Source organism: Mirounga leonina, unplaced genomic scaffold (assembly GCF_011800145.1).
Source record: "Mirounga leonina isolate KUSES-001 unplaced genomic scaffold, KU_Mleo_1.0 Mir_127, whole genome shotgun sequence".
NCBI classification, from domain to species: domain Eukaryota; kingdom Metazoa; phylum Chordata; class Mammalia; order Carnivora; family Phocidae; genus Mirounga; species Mirounga leonina.
Window position 1 is genome coordinate 31171037 of NW_023270316.1, and position 24608 is coordinate 31195644.

Genomic DNA, 24608 nt, shown 5'->3' on the forward strand with positions numbered 1-24608 from the left:
CTTGTTCCTAGATGAAGCAACACATACTCACGGGTGTATACAGAGGTCCTATAGAACCAGTGTCTTAGAAGAAAACCTCTGAAAACTGTCCTAACAATTTGTACTAACAAAATTGTCATCACTGAGCAAGATAATGTGAGAAACACTAGAAAAAAGTCCTAAGAACATACTGAGAAGAAAAATCAACAGAAGAGATGAAAAGATAAGAGGCTTAGATGAAAAAGACTAAAAGAAAAGATGTTGGATCAGAAAACTAAAATCACCACGTATGAACTAAAGCTTGCACTAGAGGCCTGAACAAGCGGAATTAACAAGACAGAAATTGAAGCAGTGGTTTATTTATTAATTTTTACAGCTACTACATATTGAGGGCTACTGCACGTCAAGCAGACGACAAGGCAACAGAAATTCATTTTGGTGAGCATGCACGGAAATGGACAAGCCCACGTATTGTTTGTGGGATCTAAGCTGGTGGCAGCTTTGGCTGGAAGCCACTTTGGCAATATGTACCATGACAGCTTTAAAAAGGCATATTTTTATCTAAGCTTATATTCTGAGGCAGTAATCTCATATCTATGAAAATATAAAGAAATAAGATATGAGTCCATCACAGGATTTAAATGAGAAATATGTTTATATGGATATAGCTAATCATATTATACATATTAAAATGTTCATTAGAAACAGTTGAAATACACCCAGAATTATCAACTAAACATTAAAAGCACTAAACAATGGAGCACTATGCAACTATTAATAAATAAATAGAAACGATTTTAAGAACACAGAAAAATGCACAATCCAATGCTAAGAATACAGGGTAAATAGAGAATGAGTTCAAATAGAGCTCTTGTCTTTGGAGTTTGGGAATTGAGAGTTATATGTATGCTTTGGGGCATTTGATTAATTTTCTTCAATGAGCACATTCTTTTTTTTTTTTAAGATTTTATTTTTAAATAATCTCTACACCCAGCATGGGGCTTGAAACTATAACCCTAAGATCAGGAGTCGTATGCTCCTATCTCCTGAGCCAGCCAGGTGCCCCAATAAGCACATTCTTTATTTCAGATTATTAAAGTAATAAGTACTAAAAAACAAAAGCAAACTAAATTTTTAATTTTCTCCTGTATTAGAGCTTCTTATTTCTAACTGATTCCAAATACAGTTCTCATACCCTAGAATTATTCATTCTACTTTCACTGTTATAAAGGATTCATGCAAGTTGATATTTTTGCTCAAAGCATGCTAAAGTTTTGTATTCTTGCTTCACCATTCCAGATTTTTAAAACAAGGTACATTTGGGGTTTTTTTTTCTCTATAGATTTTCTAAACTCACTGCTATTTTCCTTTATCACTGGGGAGCAGAATAAAGATTTTATCCAAATGATCCAACAATTCACCACTCATTTCACCTCTTACCACAGAAGTGTACAGCATTCAGAAACAACCTTCCGTCAAAAATAAAGTTCCTAGTGAAACTTTTCAGTAAAAACAATATCAAGATTATGGTGATAATTTCATAGGTAATCACACATATCCAACTTGTCATATTGTACAGTTTAAATATATGAATTCATTTATATGTCACTTTTTATCTCAGTAAAGATGCTAAATAAAAAATATCAACACAAGTTTAATACTGAAATGGGATTAAAAGGTCTGGGAGGTAGACAAACACATACACACACACAGAAGAAAAAAGAGAACCAGTCCTTAATGCATCAGCAAGTTTATTTACAAACACAGTGGAACAGAAAGGCTTATTAGTTCCTGGAGAAAACTTTTGGTATACAAACCATGATGATTCTGTATTAATGAAAAGCAGCAGCTTTCTATTGGGCATTGCTTAGTGATCATTCTGGTGAAGAAAACAGAGATCCCCTCATCAAGCAAATAAAATGCCACATATGCTAAAAAAATTTTTTTAAAAAGCACAATATTACATAGATGAAAAGAAGGACATAGAAAGCAAATTTGTGGGTAGATTTTAGTGAAATTTTCTATACGGTTCTGCATTAATTTAGTATACATTACAATAAACAGAGCAAACACAATTATATATTTATATTAACTATTTCAAATAATGTTTCAGAACCTTTTTTAAAAAAAAACAATAAAATAACCCTCTTCAAAACACCACTAGAAAGTCAAACTAGATCAATATCAGCATCAAAAATATTTTGAAGTTCTTATTTTTCCCTTGTGCTTTTAAGATGTTGAATTCAAAAAGTAAATACTGCACTTCCCCCCACACACACAGAATCACCTTCTTATAAATAAACAACAACAAAAATATAGGTTCTACCAAGACCATAATGCTCTGATGTAATCTAGAGAGGCAAAAAATTAAAAAAAAAAAAGAAGTGTTATCCTTTTCAAAAAAAGAGCAAAAATGACATACAACACGTATTTATAGATCTACATCAGGAGCAACCACCTCTTCTTCTATCTGCAACAGTGCTTTCGTATGGAGGCTTACATCACATGGCGGTTGGCCGTCCAGCTGATCAGGCAAGGAGAAAAAAAGAAAAGTACTTAGGATAGAGAAATACTTAGATATTGCCGCCCGGGATACATAGCAGTAATCACTCAGAGAATGGCCCCGTGAGGTAGAAGAGTGACCTGTCACTCACTTAAGATAAAGCTAGGCAGATCACAGCCTCGGTTCTAGAATCCTTTCTTTGCAAAAATGAAGTAAACATAAACTGCTGATATAGAAATAAGTTACACTCAACTCTCTATTATTTGTACTGGAGGAGAGAAAAGGCATGGGCAATTTTCCCCTGAAGATTCCAAAAATCAATTCTATTTGGCTTGGGAATTTGATTCAAGAGAGAAAAACGCACACACATACACACACTCCCGCCATTACGTGCCCAGCCTTGCCACTCTCCAACCCCAGTGGTCGTATCCAGAAAAGGACCGGACGCCAGGGAGCGAAGGTTCACAACCCGCTGACAGATAAAAGAGAGTTGACTGGACTGAAACCATTTTCAAAGCACTCTTCACATAAAGGGCCATGTAAATACCTCAGAGCTCAAAAGCAAAAGGTTTTGCTAATACCACTTGTAACATCCTTTCACAATAAGGAAGAAACACATGTTACCAGCATCAAGGTTCCAAATATCAACAGCAGTAATGGTTGTCTTTATGTGGCTATAAACGACATGCGATCTGTCGGAGCTATCCTCGGTTTTATAACACACAAACAAAAACATGCTTACACAAATTAGCATGTGAAGTTTTTGAAAAACTCAGTTTTCTCAAAAAGGACACTGAAACACCATCAAATCAGAATTCATGTTCTCCTTTTAAAAATATTAATCATACTAATATATGCTTATATAGTAACAAAGCATAAGCTATTCTTTACTACCTTTTTCAAACCACTGTTTTTAAAGTTGGTCATGTTCTAAGTCACAGAAACAAAGCCCACTGTGAAGTAACAGAAATCAGCTGATAATGAGGGACTGATTCTTAGCCAAGAAACAGAGTACAGTCTACCCAGAAGGATCATTTTAAACTGTCTGTTTGGGTTTGTTGATAGCCTCAAGTCATTAGAAGTGTCTTCTAATGGATGCCGTCCTGACTCAGGCAGGTGTCCCTCTCCAACTCCTTGGCCCCTCAACCCTCCCGAGAGTGGCTGGAGTCTGGAGCGCTGACCCGCTCACCATACCTGCTTTGATGGGCGGGACACACGAAGCTTCCTAAAGCCTGGAATTCTAAGGCAGGGAGCTTGAGGGGGACATGGCTGCAGATTCAGGGAAATGCATGGGAACCCGTGGTCTCCTTAAAAGACAAGAAATTTTCTCCCTGATTTGCTCTCTTACATTTGAATCTGAGATAGCAGTCGTTGCAGTAGAGTTGGTGGTTTCTGATTCTGACTTCGGCTCCTGAGCTGGAGCCTCCGAGATGACACTCACAGGCCACACACTGAGGGACAAGAAAGAACCACCACAATCAGTCAGTTGGAGAACCCTCAGGGCACTCCCGGGGTGGCGGGGGGGGGGGGGGGGGAAATTGAGCAGAATGCAACTTTTAAGCTCTTAGAATTGTTTCAGCAAAGACAAAAAAAAGCCCCAAAGATAATTAGTAGATTAAAATCAAGCCTGCCAGATGAGACATTAAAGAATGCATAAGTTTAATTTTAAGAGCCAAAATGATCGTTCTAAATATACCAAAAGAGTAAAAATGATCTGCTGATTGGCTGGAAAGAACGGAGTCTTCATTTCTTACAGGGTAATGTGAGAGGATAAGGCATTACATGGAAGAACCAGAGAAGTGAATGGGGAGTGGGGTTCTGGCACTTTCCTCTGAGGCGGGCAACGCCTGGTGGCCTGCTGCCCCAGCTTGGCGAGTGTTTGCACATGGCACTTGCACTGTGAGACTGCATACATTGGTTCGACATGCCCAAACACTGATTATTTTGACTGGTTCTGTTCTGCCCAGGAACTACTCAAGCCAGCGATACACAGGCTTAAGCAAGCTGTGTTCTGCAGGACTCCAGGAATAAGAACCAGAGTCTCTTTCTGGCACAGTGCAAGTTCTAGAATCACACAGATGTGTCTCTAAAGACAGAGAATGCAAAATGGAGTAAATTACAGGTTTCGTTCTTATGTGCAAAAACCCATCAGGTGTAAGCAGGCTTTGCAATCGTAAAAATATTTGACAATGCTCTTCTTTACATGCCCTCCCTATCAAAGCTAGGCTCTCAGAGACTCCGATTTGCATGTCCCCATGCTGTTAATAACACTGCTAAATTATATTTCAAGTATGCCTGTGACATCATGTTAAAGAAAGGACATATAAGCTGTAAATTACTCATAGAATCTTAACAGACTAAAGACCAGGAGTGCATAGTGTTTCTGGATTTAATTTTTGAGACTAGGTTCAAGATTTAAGAACAGGCCATTTGCGATTCAAAGTGCAGCACAGACTGACAAAATGTAGCACCGAGTTGGTTAGTGGGACATTCACACCCAGCCCGCCAAGAAGCCATGCGCTCTCCAAGCAAAGCTTTGCGGGCCTGCAGGCTGTTCATCTCGGTCTCACCTTAAAACAATGCAAATGATAACAAAGACCCAGGGACTCGATGATCATGGCGGCTCCTTTGCCCAGAATGTTATTACAGTAGGAGCACACTCGCTTCCCACTGACTGACCTAGACGCGGAACGAGAAGGGAACGGAGGCTTTCATCGGCGCGGATCAAAGTTACTTAAAATCACACTCTGGCATTAACATTAATAATTCTTAGGAAAGTACAGATCTGTGGGAGGAAAACTGTCACCAACCAACCAAAGTACGCGGTGTTGTACCTTGAAGGAGCTCCGCGTGGCGGTTCTGAAACCCTTGACACTCTTCACGTAAATTAACAATTTCAGTGTAATTCATCCATTCTCTAACTCCGGACATTATTCTCCTGAGATCACATCTGTATTCAGCATGAGTCTTCCCCTCCTCTAATCCAGCCAGGTCACCGGCCAAAGCCCAGCCCTCCTCCTGTCACACCCGGCCGGACCCTAGGAGAGCAGCCCCAGCTCCACCCAGAAGGCTCTACGCGCCTCTTCTACCATCTTAATCTTATCTTCCCATTCTCCTCCTCATTCACCTGCTCTTCTAGTTACACAGAAGGACCAGTGCTCTCCTGACCGTGCCCCTGGCTTCCAGGACTGCCTCTGGGAGGAGGAGATGACAAGTGGCTGACAGCTACCATGGACACAGGTAAGGACGGTGGCTGCTTTCCTTTGGATGCAAGTCTCTCCTGTCCCAGGTGGGAAGGTAAAGGTCACTTAGTACCACTGCATCCCACAGTACTGGCCCAGGTTAGTGACTCTGAAAGTACAGAACTGCCAAGGGCCTCACACGAGAGGACCACCTCCGAGACAGAGACCTCTCCAGGGCAGAAGAGCCAACCGCCTGTCTCCTACCTGCTCTCCTAGGGTGGAGCTCTCAGTGAGTAAATGCTGCCTCCTCCCACTCGAGAGCCTTCATCTCTGCCCAGCATTTACCGCACATTTGCACCCCTTCTGAAGTCAAACCCTATGATACACATTTTAGAGATCCTGGTACAAGTAACATTATTTTAGATGGATATGTTTTCTTAACAAAATCCCTTGACAGCTAAAAAAAATTCCAATACTTATCACCATGTTTTTACTTTTCAGGACCTCGCTTGCAACGGAAAATACTATATGCCAGTAGAACTCCCTTCAGATGACAGCAGAAACATTGCTGTGTAGGGCTTCATGAAGCACTGATTGTCTGTAGAGAAGCTATGCAAACCTCAAAACCCAACGCGTGTTGATATCTGTGCTTTACTCCACATCAAAAGACAAATGGAGTCAAGACCTATAGTTATAACTCTTACCCAGTACCTGCAGCATAGAACCTACAGAATTCAGTTGATGTAGTCTGAACAAAATGTTGGCAAACTAGATAAGAAGCCAGCAATGGTTTTGAAAACCAAAAACAAACAAAAAAAGCAGTATCTATTTTTCTATTCAGCTTGTTAAAAGTTCCACAGACAATGGAGCTTGGTTATAATGCTTTCCTTTTCAACTCAGTTCCTATAAAAAGAGTTTGTACTATAGTAGTCTCAATAAAAGTCAAACATTTTACAATACTGCTCTCAGTCATAAACTGCAAATGAATTCATAAGCTACTGTGTATTTTTATGCTTCCGTGCTGAGAATTATACGAGTATGTCTGCACTGACCACAGGCAAAAGCAAACAAGACAGTGGCAATGAGGTACATGTTTTAAAGGTCTCCAATGGCTTCACAAGACATCCATAAATGCTCTTAGGGTAGCATGGAAAGCCATTAAGAAGCCTTTAATTGATTTGGTAAAGGAACACTGAATTTGACAGATTCCAAAAGGCTTGTTTTTGGTTTTCACTAGAAAATTTGGACAAGACTTTGGGGAAATTTTAATGAAAAATTCCCCGAGACAAAGGTTCTCACCTGTTGCGGAGCTGGGAGCCCGGCTGTGATGCTGAAGGAGAATGGCTGCGTGGTGTGGGAGAAGGTGCAGCGGTGGTCTTCACGGAACCAGTGGAAGGAGGGGGGATGCTGGAGGATGGATTCCGCATGTAGGCCCGGTTTGACGTGGACACCAGCTGAGGCGGGGGGCGACTGAAGTCTTGAACAGAGGAAGAAGCATGGATTCCTGAAGGCTGATTGAGCCAAGGGGATGGTTTCCAAGAACTGGATCTTGGGGAATCCAGGTTATCTAGAGATTCACCTCTGAAACATGGAAAGAGTTCATTAAGACTATGTAATACATTCCCTCTCCGATTTCGGGAGACGAACCATGAGAGACTATGGACTCTGAGAAACAAACTGAGGGTTCTAGAGCGGAGGGAGTGGGAGGATGGCTTAGCCTGGTGATGGGTATTAAAGAGGGCACGTCCTGCATGGAGCACTGGGTGTTATACGCAAACAACGAATCATGGAACACTACATCAAAAACTAATGATGTAATGTATGGTGATTAACATAACATAATAAAATTTTTAAAAAGACTATATAATACATTCAACTAGAATCAATACATCATTATAGTCCCTAAAATACCCATTTTATGTATTTTATAAGTACGTATTAATCTAACAAGTCCAGTTACATATAAAATTACCTTTAATAAATAAAGTTTCTTTTCATCAACATCACGATGTTTCATATTCAATTAATCTTCACTTATTTTCATTTTTATTTACTTGGTGCTTAAAGAAAAAACACCGAAGTGGAAAAGAAAATACTAAAAAAAATTTTTTTTAATAAACTACTACCAAGACATACATTCCTCCTTTAAATCTTCAATGGATTAGACATACCAATCTTAATTTTTGAAGCCCAACCAAAAGAAAAATACCATTTAGGCACTTACATATGTCAGGTATTAGACTAAACATGGTCACAAAATTTTTAACTTATTTAATCTTCACAACACTTTTTTTTTATATCTCTAGAAGTTAACTTGCCCATATGAAAAAGAGCTAGTTAGTGGTGGAACTGGCTTTCAAACCAGTGTCTCCTTGATTCCAGAGTAATCCAGATAATTCCTACTCTACAGTCCTCACCCTCACCCCAAGCCCTGAATTTAATCAACTGTCTAATGTCCATCTTATAGAAGCATTCACCAACCACTTCCCTTAAACTGAATATGCATTTAAAATAGAGTTGGGGCACCTGGGTGGCTCAGTCAGTTAAGTGGACGACTCTGGGTTTCAGCTTAGGTTGTAATCTCAGGGTCCTGGGATCGAGCCCAGCATCGAGCTCCACACTCAGTGCAGAGTTTGCTTGGGATTCTCTCTCCCTCTCCCTCTGCCCCTCCCCCGGCTCTCTGTGTCTTTCTCTCTCAAATAGATAGATATATAGATAAATAAATAAGATGCTCAAAAATTATTTAAACAAATAAAATCGAATTTAGCTCACAAACTGATTTAAATACAACTTTCAGAAAATCTCTCCTGAATGAATTCAAGTGATTATATTAATTCTGATCTACAAAGATTGACTCCAAATTATAAATGGTTTATTTTTTTTAGAAGATTTTATTTATTTATTTGACAGAAAGAGAGAGAGAGAGCACAAGTAGGCAGAACGGCAGGCAGAGGGAGAGGGAGAAGTAGACTCCCCGCTGAGCAGGGAGCCAGATGTGGGGCTCGATCATGACCTGAACCGAAGGCAGACGCTTAACCAACTGAGCCACCCAGGCATCCCTAAGTGGTTTCTTTCTAACAGGTCAAATTTGTTATTACATTTAAAACTTGAACTCTTATCCCAAGTTTGAAATATGTATTTTTTTTAAAGATTTTATTTATTTATTTGACAGAGAGAGACACAGCGAGAGAGGGAACACAAGCAGGGGGAGTGGGAGAGGGAGAAGCAGGCCTCCTGCAGAGTAGGGAGCCCGATGTGGGGCTCGATCCCAGGAGCCTGGGATGATGACCTGGGCCTAAGGCAGACGCTTAACGACTGAGCCACCCAGGCGCCCCTATTTTTTTCTTTTAAAGTTATAGAACTACTACATTATTGTGATGAGAAAGACCCAAGCAATATAGAAGGGTATTTGAGGGAAGAATAAATTTTCCCTCCACCCTCACTTACCAAAATTTACCTGTCCTAATTCCCAGAGGTAACCACTGTTAGCTTCTAGACTTTTTCTGTTACATACAGATTTTCATACAGAGACAAATTTACGAGTAGAGCCATGTCTATATATACATATGCAATGGGTTCATGAGTTTAACACTCTTAAATGGGATTACTCTACAATGCATACTCTTCATAACTCACTTTATTCCAGGTAACATATTATCTCAGAGCTATCTTCAAGTCAGTTCACACAAAGACAGCACTTTAGAGGGCTCCAGTGAATTATCCTCCTGGTATCCATGCCATTGTGTGGTCCCCTCCCACTGATTCTCTGCTTGGCCATATGACATGTTAGGCCAATGGGACATAAGCAAACATATACAAATGGAGGTCTGTAAACACTTGCACATTAGGGCTTATCTTCCGCAAGCTTTTCTCTTTGAATCCAGGTGCCATGTCATGAGGCAGCCCAAGCAGCTATGTGGAGGGGCTGCGAGGGAGCAGAAGCTCCTGACCAGCAGCTCCCCACCAATAGCTCCTGAGGACCTCCCAGGACAGCATCAACATCAGGGGTACAGCAAATTATAGCTCACTGTCAGGATATGTACAGATCGTGAGCTAAGGGTAATTTTAATTTTCAAATGGTCATAAAAAAAAACAAAGAATATGTGACAGAGACTGACGTGGCCTACAAAGCCACAATTATTTACTATCTGGTCCTTCATACAAAAAAAAAAATTGCCAACCTCTACTCAAAAGAACTGTCCAAGTGCCCCAACCAACATCATCCAAAGAGCTGCCCAGTCAATTTTGATATGAATTGTGATAAGGCAGAATACGATACTACTATAAAAGAAAGAGACACTGCTGTATCGTACACCACCTCAAAACTTAATGTCTAGAAATTAAACATCTGCTTCAGAGTACAGAAGAGGAAATCACTCCTGAAAAGTGCCGCACCTTCTCATAATCCCAGGCAGACAGATCGGCTCCTTATGTACACTGGAACTGTGCTGCCGGATCCAGCTGTTGTCATTGAGAAGAGCTGTTCTCTTCCTCATTTCTTGAAGAATTTGTTGTCTCTCTAACTCTGCTTCCGATGGGACTTGTTCCTTCTTGGAGCTCCTCCGTGACGAGCTGGTGCTCCCAATTTGGTCTAAATATTTATTGCCTCCTAAATTAAAAACACATCAGAAGCTGTAGGATTAGCACGTTATTAAAGGTGGGGGGGTGATTGTGGATAAACCTCCAAATACAATGTAGCAAAAGATGTGACATTGTACACATATGTAACATCAATTCTCAATGAGACCGCTGCATGGGAACCTAAAAGTCAAATCTGCGATTCCTGGAAATTCCAGTTCCACACCCAGAGGCATGCCACAGAGCGCACTTAGGAAGACTTAAGGAGGCTGCCCAAAAAAGGAAACAACCAGCATTGATTTCAGCACTATTAGTTACAAAGTGCTCGCCTACAAATAATTTCTCTTCCACTTGTCCCTTCCTTCTGAAATTAAATCAATCAAACACATGCGCTCATTGAAAACTTGCTGTGACAATGCCTTCGAAAACTTACACTCCCCCTGGGGAGAGCAAGACTTATATGCCTGTTTCTCCAGCTGACTCCACTCAAGTCTTCCTGGTATAAGTTCTACAATAAGGCATGACAAATTGTAGGAATGAGAGCACCTTCAACCACTAAAATAGCTTTTGTGAGACTGAAAAATATCCAAGTAACCCAAATGTTAACCAAGGACTGTTAACAGACTTGTTTGTCCTCTGAGAAACTGACAAAACTATAATTTGGATGTTGAATATATGCATGACAATTCAGTTAGGTTTTATCCTGAAGGCTTTGTCTCATTTTGGATTTGCTGATTAATTTCTGATTTGGGTAAAACGTCTGTAACTTTGAAATTTCTTCCCCCTTTAATTTGGATTAGGAAATTCCATCTCAGGATTCCCTTTCACTCTCCAGATTTACGACTATTATTAATTTTTCTAAATTCACAGTGCATCTCTGCCTTAGTTCATCTTCCAGCAAGCAGTGAACAAGGCCAAAGTTTTCTCATGCCCACCTATATTTACCTTTGTGGGTGCCCACAGCCTATCAATTTGGTCAGATTTTAAATTAAATATTTCCTATTTTAAAAGTGCCTTATTGGCATAACCAAGTTTTTCAATAAAATATTTCATAAGTTCACTGCCTGCTCGTCAAGAGCTTAGAGTTAGTAGAGGGAAGAAAACACATACTGAAGATCGAAGTACTTAAAGTACTGATTGATTTTAATGGTGGCTAGGGACAAATTCAAGGGCAAAAGAAACCCAGAAATCCAAACAAGTAAGACCAGAGAGCATCTGATCAATTGGCAACTGCGAAAGAGAAAATTCTGGTTTTAGATAAGGGTCCCTAATAGCAAAAAGAGCAAAAGAGCTGGAAATTTAAAGTAGGACCAGATAATGGAAGCTCCTAAGTGTTAAGGAGAAGGAGTGATCATAGGACCTAATAGAAACTAAATTTTACAAGCTGTAACCAGAGGTTACACACTAGCTTCCACCTGACCATTTAAGGCCTGTAGATGTGTGGTTTGGCTCACAGAGGGCTTTAAATTTTATTTATCCTTGTCAGCGCTTAAAAGATAACATGAAAATCCACATTGTTTTTAACTTCTCTTTAACCACAGAAACACTGGCCTTGCATTCTCCCACATGGCAAGGGCAGGCTTGCATTCCTCCACGTGGCTACCCACTCAGTGGGCTTGTCCACCAAATTCACCCCAATCCTCACCTGGACCTTCATTCATTTATATAACTGACCAGCAAGCACCCTGCTTTGCCCAAAACCTGGTAAGCAAACGCTGCTTAAAATCATGCTTTTTGCTTAGTGGGTTTTTTTTTTCCTTAGTTGTATAATTTCAGTTACATGCATTCCTAAAAATACACTTTATACTAACAATATCGGGTTCCAAATCATTTTTGCCAGGTTAGCAAAATCATTATCATTTTGGACTTTTGGACATCTTGACACTTAAATGTACAATTTCAAGTTTATAAACAACTTTTAAGTCCCCTGGTATTCTGCAGAAAACTTTTCTGTCCCATTTCCTTGGCTGCAAGATAAAATCTATACAAAACTATCAGTAATACTGAAAAATTTCCACATGTTTCATTAGCTATTTAAAACCATTTTAATCTCCCAGTACTCCCTCCATTATAAAGTAAAGCCAAAATAAACATAAGTTAGTTTTGTTTTTATACACAAATCTAAAAATACTTGGTATTTTAATTATGTTATCTTAATGAATCTGAAATACGTTGACTTTAAAAATACTATCATAGCATGTGATAGCATAAAGAAGCAACTGTGCTGAAGAATTTGGGAAAAAAAATTCACATTTACCATTTTTATTTGTAGGGTAATCATTCAGTTCAGTTGTGGATCTGGATTTATTCCTATAACACAAAATACAACATATTATAGACATCTCATTAAGAACATCTTTTTTACATTTATGACGTAAAAACGCCAAAAAGCTTGCTTTTTAAAGCAGTTGATTTAATTCCTGTATCTGTGGAAAGCTACATTTATCTTCTTAATAAGGAATTTTTCATGTTGTACAAGGTAGCAGAAAACAGTGACGTCTCTAAATGAGAGAAGAGCATGTGAAGAATATGCAAAGATTCTCTCCAGTTTGTAGGATGACTAAGCCTATGATTTTTTACCAATTTGTATACTTTGATTCCCTTCCAGATCTCAACCGTACAGGGGGTACCAGCATCTGTCATCAGATCACCTGACATCATACTGTCCTTTCCTTCATGCTGCCCAAGGGTCAAGAAATCAATTTTGGGGGTACTTCCTCCAAAACAGCTGCTCACCAAATGCTACCTTAGCTGTGCAAAGAGGTATTCAAGCATCCTGGCAGAGGCAACCTCTGAAGATAACTCATTTTGTAATGGCAACGTTTAAGTTTCTGTATCGACCCACGCTGGTCTCGTTCTCACTTTACTAAGCACCGTAACTTCAAATAATAGTGGTAATAATGAATAATATACATTATCATATGTATACATTACATATGTACATGCATACAATGTATATGCACACGTATACAACATACAATAAAGTACAATACATAATGTATCGCAACTGCTGACAACTTTCATGAGTGGTTTCATTTGTATTAACGTAGAAAATAATTTTATTGCAACATGTTCTGCCACACCCTTTAACGCCTCTAAGGCATGCTGTACCTCAAAGGCCTGGCAGTGTTCTGTATTTTCCAGGATTTGTTACGTTTTCTCCTGCAATATAATTATTGCCTCCAGGTTATAAGCTACGTAAAGATTATAAATATATAAATAAATGCATATCTTTAAAAAAAGAGAGATACACATTTAATGATCCACAGTTCCCCAGAAATCCTCATTATAAATAAGAGCATCCACGGGGCGCCTGGGTGGCTCAGTCGGTTAAGCGACTGCCTTCGGCTCAGGTCATGATCCTGGAGTCCCGGGATCGAGTCCCACATCGGGCTCCCTGCTCGGCGGGGAGCCTGCTTCTCCCTCTGACCCTCCCCCCTCTCATGAGCTCTCTCTCTCTCATTCTGTCTCAAATAAATAAATAAAATCTTTAAAAAAAAAAAATAAGAGCATCCATCACTAAAACTTTTTCTAGCTTAGTGTCAGCGCATTACTACCTATATATTAATTTTCCCTATCTACTCAGAGTCCTACTCAGTCAGCCTGGTTGCCTGTGGAGATGAATCTTTCCATATCTCTAAGGTAAATTCCTAAGGAAGAAATGTCAGCTCTGAAAACACAAATTAATGGTCATACACTGGATATTTATAGACAGAGTCTATTCAGAAGTCCTTGGTAATTTCAAAACTGCCAAGTATTTTAAAAATTACTTTTAAACATTAAATTTATGTCTCAGGAAATTTTAAGATGTAGATAACATTGCCTGGAATTGACCAGTAGTTCTCATCAAACTCAGAGAAGGCCACAATTCTCGTATCAGATGTCCACATGTAACTTCACCTGGGGCAAGCTGATGCTGTTGCTTATAACCTCCTTAAAATAAAAATGAAGGCAGTTGCACAAAATGAACACAATTCTACCCTGTGTCCATTCCCCTTGCACTGCGGCTCCTCCCATAAAGAGGTAAAGTTTTTCTCTGTTCTGTGAACTTGGGCTGGCCTGTGATTTTACTTTAGGTAATAGAATGTGACAGAAGCATTTGTGGGCCAGTTCAGAACATAGACAGCAAGGTACTTTGCATGCTTCCTCTCTTTAATTCTGTCTTCTCTGCTCAGCCACCATGTACATAAGACTGCACTGGCTTCCTGGATCTTGAAAGAACATGCTCTAGTTGTTCTCACTGTCCCAGCTGACAGCCAACTCCCCAAAGCAGAGCTGCCTAGTAAACTAGTAGGACATGTAGGAGGAGCCCAATCAACTAAAAGAACTGCCAGTTAGGATCAGCCCAAAATACTTACCTACAAAATCATGTTAAATCACTAAGTTTAGGGGTAGCTGGTTACACAGCAAAAGCTAGTCCATACAAAGATCAACCAGCAAGATCTCTTTATATCCCACAAAAGATCAAGAGCTAAAGTAGTTCTAAAATACATCTAGGCAAGCCCTCAAATATTCATCTCAAGTCAATTATTCCAACTAAATTACAACAAAATGTCCCATATACCTGTCACTAGGAAGCAGCCCTGAAGATTTTTGCTCTCTCTTTGGTATGTCATAGGAATCAACAGGCCTAAAAGATAGAAAGAAGAGTTTATGGTCAACATAGTAGACTTTAACACTCTTCCTGAGTTTGAGAAATTGATATCAAAACAAGGTTATTCTAGCCTCTTTACGAGATGGTCTCTGGGTTGAAAACTAAACATACAGAAGCATTTCGATCAATCACTGCAGAAAGAAGACCTATTAATACCAACAGAGATTAGCAATTCATTCATCCCACAACCGTATACAGAGTGCCTGCCACTGCTCTAGGGCTGGGTTACTGAAGCAAACAAAACAAAAAGAGTATTAAATGTAATTCTTACATTTCAGTGGACAACCAATACAGAACATAAAACAGGGTAAGGCATATGAGGAGAAGGTGTGGGGAGAAGGCACATGTAAGGTATTCTGGAAAGTCTGAGAAGGTGACATCTGAGCAGAGACTTATTAAAGAAAATGAGGAAGACAAGGAAAGAGGTGAGGGAAGCTCTCTGCAAGCACAGGGACTAAAAAATACAGATGTTCAGGGGCAGAATGCATTGGACATTTTCAAGGAAGAAAAAGGAGGCCAGTGTGGCTGGAACAGACAGAGCGAGGGGAAGAGTGGTAGGAAGCCAAGTAGACCAGAGGGTCAAAATCCAGGTCATGTGAGCCTTCTAGGTCACAGCGAGCACCTGGGTAGTATTCTAATGTGACAGGAAAGCCATCTGAACAGTCGTAAGGCAACAGGAACAGGGTGTGCAATGTAAAGGGTGTCTCCCTTGGGCTGCTTGTGTAGAAAATGGATGGTAGGGACCAACTAGGAGCCTCTGAAGTGGGGAATGGACCAAGCTAAGCCAAGCCAATATAAAAACATCACAGTGCCCTTCGGCTGTAGGACAAACCTTTTATACTGGTATATTTTGACTGAAGTTTCCCTCTCTCTCTCTGCCTGGTGCTTCTGCTCCTGGGCCTCCTCCTGACGCTGCTTCCGCTCTGGCTCTTCCTCATGTTGTTGCTCCTTCAGTTTCCTCTCTTTCTCAAGCGTGAGTTGCTCCTGCAGCTTCTTTCTTTGGTCCTCCTCTGCACCTTCCTTTGGCTGTCTCCTCTCCTCCTCTCCTGCTCGGGTCCCTTCCCAGTCTGACGACTTGGACCCCTCACCCCAGGAGGCTTCCGAGGTGGCCACGGCAGGCTCCCGGGTGGGCTGAGAAATGCTGTTTGAGCTCAGGACCATCAGTTCCTATGTGACCAGGGGGGAAAGAGAAACCCATCCGAATCTGTGTAATCACTATAATTTCATTTATTTATATTCAGTTTGAGAGACTGATTGTAGTTGGCCCGATTTCCACTCGAAATGATGTTAAAAGTTTTATCGCTAACAAAGCCACACGTGGGTGAAATATAAGTACAAAGAGAAAGATGCAGTTAGGGTCCATTAATAGAAGCAGTAATGATACAGTAGAGAAACTAAGAGAAAGGTTGAAACATCAGAGCAAAATTCTGACAAATCAGAGCTCATTGTGTTTTTCAAAGAGCTTATATAAGTGGATATGTGGCAAAAGCCACGTAAAATAGAGGATCTTCCGTCTCGGCTAATTTCACTGAGACAGAGAAGAACACAGCACATTCCAACACTACTACCTCATTCAAGTACTTGTAATTCTCTCTCTCGGCTTCCTGCTTAGCCCTTTGCCACTCTTCCCTGAGTCTCTCCTGCTCACGTTGATATTTTTCCTATAAGGAAAGATAGCATATTAGTTAATTAGTTAATTAACAGATTAATGATGTTACACAGGATCTTTTTCACCAGCATTTTTGCTAGCTCTACCCTTCACCTCAGTCTTTAAAGATGGTGATACTGTTTTCACCAATCGGACTTTCATCCCCAAAGTATGAACTAGCTTATATCGAATTAAACTACAGTCTCGGGAAAGGGTAGATACTCAAAATTGAATCCATAGCCACCCTTTACCACAGCTGTAATTGATTAAAGCCCCTAGCTAACTGCAAGGGGGACCAAATTTCTCTGCAATGGAGCTCTTTTCTCTGCAACACAGCTTAGGGGGTGGAAGTCCTTACAATTCATACACCTGTGTATGAATACATCAAACCACAAAACTATAGTGCTGCCTTCTAAAAAATACACAGGGTAAATAATGATTTTAAAAGGAGGACTCAGGGCGCCTGGGTGGCTCAGATGGTTAAGCGTCTGCCTTCGGCTCAGGTCATGATCCCAGGGTCCTGGGATCGAGTCCCGCATCGGGCTTCCTGCTCCTTGGGAGCCTGCTTCTCCCTCTGTTTCTCTCTCTCATGAATAAATAAATAAAATCTTTAAAAAAAAAAAAAGGAGGACTCAGAAAGCTTCAAAATAGAATGTAATGAGTGCAGAATGTGCTGCCTAGCAAAAGATTTAATTATGAGGTTATTAGCTTTTGATTTTTTTTTTTTTTTTTAATTTGCTTCCCGATGCTGGCTGACCCTGACCAGGGAAAGCCAGCCTGCCTCGCTCCCGTGGGCCCACATCACTCTGCTCTACCTGCAGCAGGCGGTCCTGCTCCTTCTGCCACCTTTCCTGCCGCTTCCGCTCCTCCTCTTGATCCCACGCCCAGCGGCTTGGGGCACTGAGAGTCGGAACTGGAAGCTAAACCAGTAATAAGAGAAGATGTGCAAACAAAGGAAGAACATATTACTTTGTTCAGTCATCTACTGAAGCACTTTCGCTTACATGAATTATTCATACCATCCTTGGCCTAAGCGGTACCAGAGGAGGTTTGGCTTTCTGGTTCAAAATGGGTCTTTTCAACTTGGAAAGACTACCCACCCCGTGACAAATTCTTATGCAACCGAAAATCAGCAACGCTAGTATGTGCTAATTCAGTCCCACCAAGGTCACCTTGTTTATTCCAAAAACAAATGAATGCTACTTACATCAGGAACCACAGAATCTGAGCTTCCTGTGTTGCACCATGTGGGAAAGGAAGAAAAAAAAACATATAAGTCTTTTCATTTCTATGAAATACTTTTTTTCAGAGAGTCATATTAGCTGTTTCTATGCCAGTATACTAAGTGAGCTCAATGTTTTTTTGGTTTCTTTTTAAACCACAGCAGTATCTCAGTTTTTCTCTTCAATTCCATCTGTTACTCATCTTCCAAAGTCAAAGTCATTTAAAACAAAGAGAGAGAGAAACTAGGGATGCCGAGAGTAGCCCCCCAGTCCTCGGTACTAGAGCTGGATGGCTGGTGTTTTCTGAAGAGGTTTTAGGGTTCTTTTATGAATACACCAGGTAGTATGTCACAGCTGAGCCCAACAGGGGAAAAAAGAATTTCAAATGTTATAACATCTACCAAATCCAAATTTTTACTTGCCACTATTTAATGACAATGTGACAGCTCTATATCAGATTTTCCAGATCTCCTTGCTAATGAGCTACTTTACTTAAATAAGACACCACAAAGACATGTTCAAGAAATCCTTCCCATTCCTCTGAAAGGAAAGCACAAATATTCAAACTTCATGTGTAAACTTATGAGCCTAATATTCTTCTTTTTATTCTCAGGGGGTGCCACATGAATATGTGTCTGTATGTTGTACAAGAATAATAAACAAGTAAGTAAATTTCATGAAAGGCACTATTGTACAATATTTTTTTAATTTTCCTGAAACCTCAGCTGTCAAATAAATTATTCACTTAAACATTTTTTTTTTAATAGAAAACTGCTTTGAGACTTAGGAAAATATCCTTCCCTAAAAGAGCCTGTTGAAGAAAACTGAGTGAAAATTAGACCAGAGAAAGAAGGGAATTGTCTTACGTAGCCTGTTTGAGCTAGGAGTATCATACTGTTTCAATTAAATTACCATAGAAAAATAGGAATTTAACAAAAATGTAAAAAACACTAAGGATACGGACACAAATAGACCTCGTACATGCATACCTGGTGAGCTACTCCGATTTACGGTCAAAAAGAAACCTTAATTCACCAAAGAAGGACTAGTAGATTTAAAAATAAAAAAATCTATGAGTCCAGTAAATATAAGGCAAGTGTGTAAAGGTTTTTAATCACCTTAAAAGTAAGAAACAATAACATTTAGACACCAACAGCACACTCCTCTCTGTGCCATCGCATCTCAAATGTTGGATATTACTTTTAAGTTCTTGATAGGACAAGCACAGCTCCGACTGCATTCATGAGACAGGGCATTAGACAGACGTGGGAGGGAGAAGAAATGCCACATGCAGAGCACAGAAGGCAGAGGGACCCAACTACACCAACACAGGGAGGTTCAAAATGCACGTGTTCAGAAGTGCAACCGAAATTTACATTTAATTTACTTCAGAGTTAATAGGGCGGTCCTATTAACACACCAAAGCCATCATTCCAATAGCAATAAACAACTCTGCTCTTTAGTAAGAGCATTTTCCATAACCAAAAGTTAGAGTTTTCAAAAGTTCAACAATTGGGCGTTGGTGTAATCTAATATTATGCAATTGGTAGGAAGCAGTAAGGCGTAAGTGAAGTTCCTCATTTCTTACTGTCACCACCCAGTGGAAAGAAGTGTGTGTTTAACAGCATCTCAATCTTTTTTTTTTTAATTAGAAAAAAAAATTCAGAGGTATACAAAAGACACGCAAAGACCCATTACCACAGAGGTAGACCCATGAACTGTAAGAAAAGCCTGATGACCCTAGGAAAAGAATGGAAATGGGTTATGTTGCTTGGTCACAATGACAGCCAAATTGAAAAGTCTTAATGCCCAGTACCAAAGACTACGAGGACAGAGTGGAGAATGGGAACAATTCCATGAAAGTGCATGAATTGTTATCTTGGTAGTTTACCTTGTTCAAAAAATTGTGATCGCCTTTTTAAGTTTTTCAAAGAAATAGGTTCAGATGCTAGTTGAAAAATAAAAAAAAAAATGTCAATACCATGTCATTCATTTTAATCTCTCACCACTGGAAACTAAATGGTCTTTGATACACCTTTCTACTCCGTAGCATTAGTTGTAAAATGACAAAACTGATTGCCATAGAAGATATGGATTATTTCAATGTACAATGACACATATTTTAGTAGTCTATACTACATCCAAATTAGTAATGGAACTAATTATTTTATTAATAAATTCTAGCAGATAGCATCATAGTTTCATAGAAGCCAAAATACTTCCATGCTAGATCACACAGCTTTAGGGAAATGGAAACTAAAATGTTTTGCTTAGGTTAATCAATCCAAAAGCTGGAAGTCCAAGGAAAAGTATTTGTAACTAAGAGTTTTTGCAGTGCTAAGTAAAAAGTGAACTGAGAAATAGTGGGAAGGAAGAAGATAAATTAATACCCAGAGAAAGATAAAATAAAAACAAATGTCCAAATTAAAATATTCTTCTATCTAAAGTATTTGGACTTGGTTTAACATCTTATAGCCACTAACTTTAAGCAAATGGAGTTCAGTCAGATTTAAAAAAAAAAAATAGAAAAGAAACATTCTGACTTCTACAGATGTGTTGCAAGGTTATGGCAAATGATTCTTATATTTAAGTTTATTCATAATATGTAAATGCAATTATTACTTCATACTAGTTGGTGCTTACTTGTCTAAAGAAAACCCTCAAATAACAGGCGTGCATATAGTTGTAGTCACTAATGATGAGTTTGGTGTCTTAGCAGTTTGCTTTGCCTGAGTCACTGGCAGAATGGGACCTAGATGTCTTGGATTGAACATCGTGAATCAAAAATAAGTCAGGTTTGTTTTAAAAACTCCTTTGATAAAGAATGCAGTATCAGTTAAGATGCAGTCACTTTTTTTATTATTATGTTATGTTAATCACCATACATTACATCATTGCAGTCACTTCTAACTATCAGAAATTAAGTACCAAAATAAATCATCAATCAAGGGGAATTTATAAACTTGGTTTGGCTTTGACCTAATGTATTATGAACTGGCAAATGCAGATGCAAAGCCGTCAAACTGCTGTGAAAACCCAGCTGGTGGGAGTCTAGTTTCATGGTAGCAGGAGTTCTGTCTTCTTTGGGTCTTTTTCCCAGCCTATGTGGACCAGATCTTTCTTATTTATTTTATATGCCTAAGGAGTAGCATATAGCATGTGGCAACAATGATTTATGGACAGACAGAAGGAAGAGAGTGATAACTCCACCATACAAGACCTCCCTAGATACGACACCTGCTTTTTCATTACAAATGGGTCCTCTGGCTAACGACTATTATTGCCATTTCTCTATTAATATTAGCTGCCTACAAACTTGTCCCTTTCACAATAAAGGGAGAAAGGAAACCTCATTCATCGTTTCAGATTTAACTAAGATTCCCTCTGCCAACATACCAGAGCAAGAAGGCTAATGGCCTCAGGAAAACCAGTCTTTCTTATTTGACTTAGACACACAGTCACTCAAAGCTCCTGGATACGCTGCCAACCTTTGTTTGTAGTTCCTGAACTATTCAAACCCTGGAACTGAACGCCCTTCCACCTGTCTGCAACTGGATCTGCATGCTAACCTCTTAGTTTCAACTTGCAGTAGGATCAGTTTTTCTTTGACTCACTGATATTAATTTTCATAATAGCAGAACTTGAATGCTGTGACATCTATATTATAAACCTAGTTATAATGGTGATGTTTACCTTTTGATTCAAAAGTAGTACTTTCATCATGAATTCCATTCATTTCCTTGGATTCAATATTCTGGAAAGGACAAAATGCCAGTTAACAACATTCTTTCCAATTGGACTCTGGGTTTAAATAATGCATTTCCCAGTAGTGAGAATAACTTAACAAGATGAGTTTTACAGGATATTAATGTATTTCTTATAGTTTTTTACATAGCTAGGAAAGTTTTTAAATTTTTGTTAATATTTGTGAAAGGATTAATGACCACCTCTCTATAAGCATGGATGACTTTAAGTTCAATCAGTCATTAATTTTCCAAGAAACATGATGTGCCAAATAATTAAGTTCACTTAGCTTATACTTATGAGTAAGCAACACAAGCATAGAGGATTCTTCAGCATTTAAGCTTTTCTTACACAATGTAGCAGGATCTCCTTATTAGATAAAAGAATATCTTAGGATAACAACAACTATATTTAGGGAGTCAATGTAAACATTTATTTAAAATTTTAAATTTAACTACTGCTTCGATACTTAGAAAAATTTCTACATTGTAATTATTTTTAATCAATGTAATTGAGTATCTCTTAACCACACATCTAAGTCTACCCATCAAATTCATCTACACAAGAACTAAAAATGCTTCATGAGGTTTTAAAATAAGTAGAGTAATTGTGTGCAATTTACCCCTAAAGACCAAAGAAAGCATAGAAAACTTACAGTGCATAATTTTACATCATTACTACTTCACATCCCCAAAGATCTAAGAAATGGGTATAATGATGAAGATCAGTAGGAAATACCTATAGAACACCACTAAGGGATCTTTTGCTTTTCCCATTATATAACTATTACTCTATCAATGAGTACTGCCTTCGGATTGTCAAAAATACATTTTACTCCCATTACTATAAATTAAATGTTTTTCAAGTAGCCTCAAAATTGTTCAAATTCTTCCCCCCCACACACACTTCCTACACACACTTTGCTCCACACAAATACTCCCACTTTTCAAAATACTTACAGAATGCTGGAGGCTTTCTGAGAAATCAGTTGTTATTGACAGATTTGAAGACATTTCTGAGTTGTAAATTCCAGAAGTTGTATCAATCCACTTTGTTTCGGGTGAACCTATAATTTTGGTAGCCATACTTGTGAGATTGAGGGTTTTATGCCGTGTAAATGGTAGGGAAGTTTGGTCTTTGCCCCAGTCTGATTGGCACATGATGATCAAGAAATGAGTACACGTAAATGGTGAAGTGAAAAGAACAAAGTTACTGAATGCACACACACAAAATGTACATACAGAAAACATACAAACAAATCAGGTAGTGTGGGAAGGAAGTAAAGAGTGCAAGTGTTTTGACCAACAAATCACCTTCTGAAAACACAAGGGTTAGATCATATTAATAAGGAAAAGACTAGCAAATTTGCTGACACTTTCTGTAAACCAGAACTGAATATCGTATTTTGAGATCATAATTTGGCAGGGAGGGGGAAGCTTAATGCCATTCCCCATCCAACCTCAACAACTAAGAAACACAATAGTAGAATCATACTGCAAGTTCCTTGAGCATGAACAACAGGAATATGACCCACCATGTTCTCTCTTACACCAGCAGTTAGTTATGGTGCTATCGAGAAAGTAAAATCATAGTGTAATTCTTAATACTCAAAATTATTATGAGACTCCCAAATGCAGATGCAATTACAATAGCTTTCAGTTAATACCTGCATTCAGTCAGTATAGCATATCAATCAATCAATCAATAATGTAGAACTCAGTAAATTTGCTAGTGAAAAGTTTTCAGACAGAATAGTCAAGGAGGGAATGTTCAAGATTTGTCTCAGCATAACCACAAAATACCTCGAAGCCAAAAAATTTTTAAAAAATGAGAAAAAAGTTACTGAAGCAAGCTGTTATAACCATTTGCCAAAGACCAGTTCCCCACTGAGAAAGGCAGACAGTGGTAAAACCAACTCACCAGACTTTCCATAGCGCCTGATATCCATTACTAGGTTTCCAGTTTCTTTAGCATTAGCCATGGTTGCTTCCCACTCTTTTGTGTCCTTATATGAAAACTTGGTGTTGTTAATAGCAATAATTTCATCATCTACCTGTAGCTGAGAAAATTCTGCTGGGCTACCTATATAAAGCAAAATAAATAATACAACCAATAACATAAAATTCCTAACAAAAAAAATTCACATCCTGCTAGTCATTGCTTAGAGAAAAAAAAAATGACTTTTTAATCCCAACTAACCATTCTTGGATTTTTCAGGTAGAGCAGAATCAGGAATTTTTTTTAAGTTATCAAATATTTGAGTACCTACAACATACAAAGCACCAAAAGCATTTTTCATTCTATAGTATGTATCTTCATTAACATGTAAAGGAGGAATAAGCTCATCTGTTCAATAAAATTTCTTTATTACCTTCCTAAGAACAAAGAAAATTTTAAATTATTTTTAAATTAAAGATGTGAAATACATTGTACTTTAATTGAGCTTCCAAATCCAAATGTACTCTGGAATGGATAAAAAAAAAAAAGCAAGGCTATTTAAAACTGTTTACAATTAGCACTTACCGTTATCTAATTAAACAGTCTTTTTGAATTTTCAAAAAAAATAACTAGAGTTAGCATGCAATTTTATATAGCTAAAATATGTAAATGAGGAACTCCTCTTAACTACAATAGGTTAATTGTAGCCTCTGTGGTAATATTTTGCTCAGGGTTCTTGGGACTGACTTGGTAGAACCCTGGGTGGGGGAGGGGCACTCCTTTTGTATAAGTCCTGAAGCATCCTGAGGACTCCATGGGCTACAGATATATTAGGATGCTCAGAAAACACCAATTTATTATAGAGCATATATATATCCACCACAACCACGGCCAATCATGGACAGTTCTTTCAAAATTTTCAGTTAAGTGTTGCACAGAATCATTTCCAAATATTAAACCAAAAATTTTGACACATGAATTCTGTAAAGGTCACAAGATTAAGATTCTACAAAACTAAAATTAATTAGGCAAGGAGAAGAAACGGTATTAGTCTCAGGGAAAAGGATGCATCTCCTCACTTTACTCCTATATTTTTCACATGTGTTTTCTCCTCCTATATCACATAAACTAATTTCTGGAGGGTTTTTTGAACAGCATA

At 38.7% G+C, this 24608-nt stretch overlaps 1 protein-coding gene across 1 annotated transcript in view; it reads right to left on the reverse strand.

The window, feature by feature from the left end:
• Positions 1–1713: 1713 nt before the first annotated feature.
• The window catches only part of LMO7 (LIM domain 7), a 199453-nt gene continuing 176558 nt past the window's right edge, over positions 1714–24608 (reverse strand). Inside the window, exons 18-31 of the mRNA XM_035003230.1 lie at positions 23432–23593; positions 22471–22577; positions 21461–21521; positions 19659–19715; positions 17752–17777; positions 17360–17464; positions 16465–16557; positions 15729–16063; positions 14807–14872; positions 12500–12552; positions 10060–10273; positions 6964–7245; positions 3831–3933; positions 1714–2503 (exon numbers count right to left, since the gene is read on the reverse strand). Coding sequence (XP_034859121.1) covers positions 2411–2503; positions 3831–3933; positions 6964–7245; positions 10060–10273; positions 12500–12552; positions 14807–14872; positions 15729–16063; positions 16465–16557; positions 17360–17464; positions 17752–17777; positions 19659–19715; positions 21461–21521; positions 22471–22577; positions 23432–23593 — 1757 coding nt within the window. The 3' untranslated portion in view covers positions 1714–2410. The remainder of the gene's footprint in view (positions 2504–3830; positions 3934–6963; positions 7246–10059; positions 10274–12499; positions 12553–14806; positions 14873–15728; positions 16064–16464; positions 16558–17359; positions 17465–17751; positions 17778–19658; positions 19716–21460; positions 21522–22470; positions 22578–23431; positions 23594–24608) is intronic.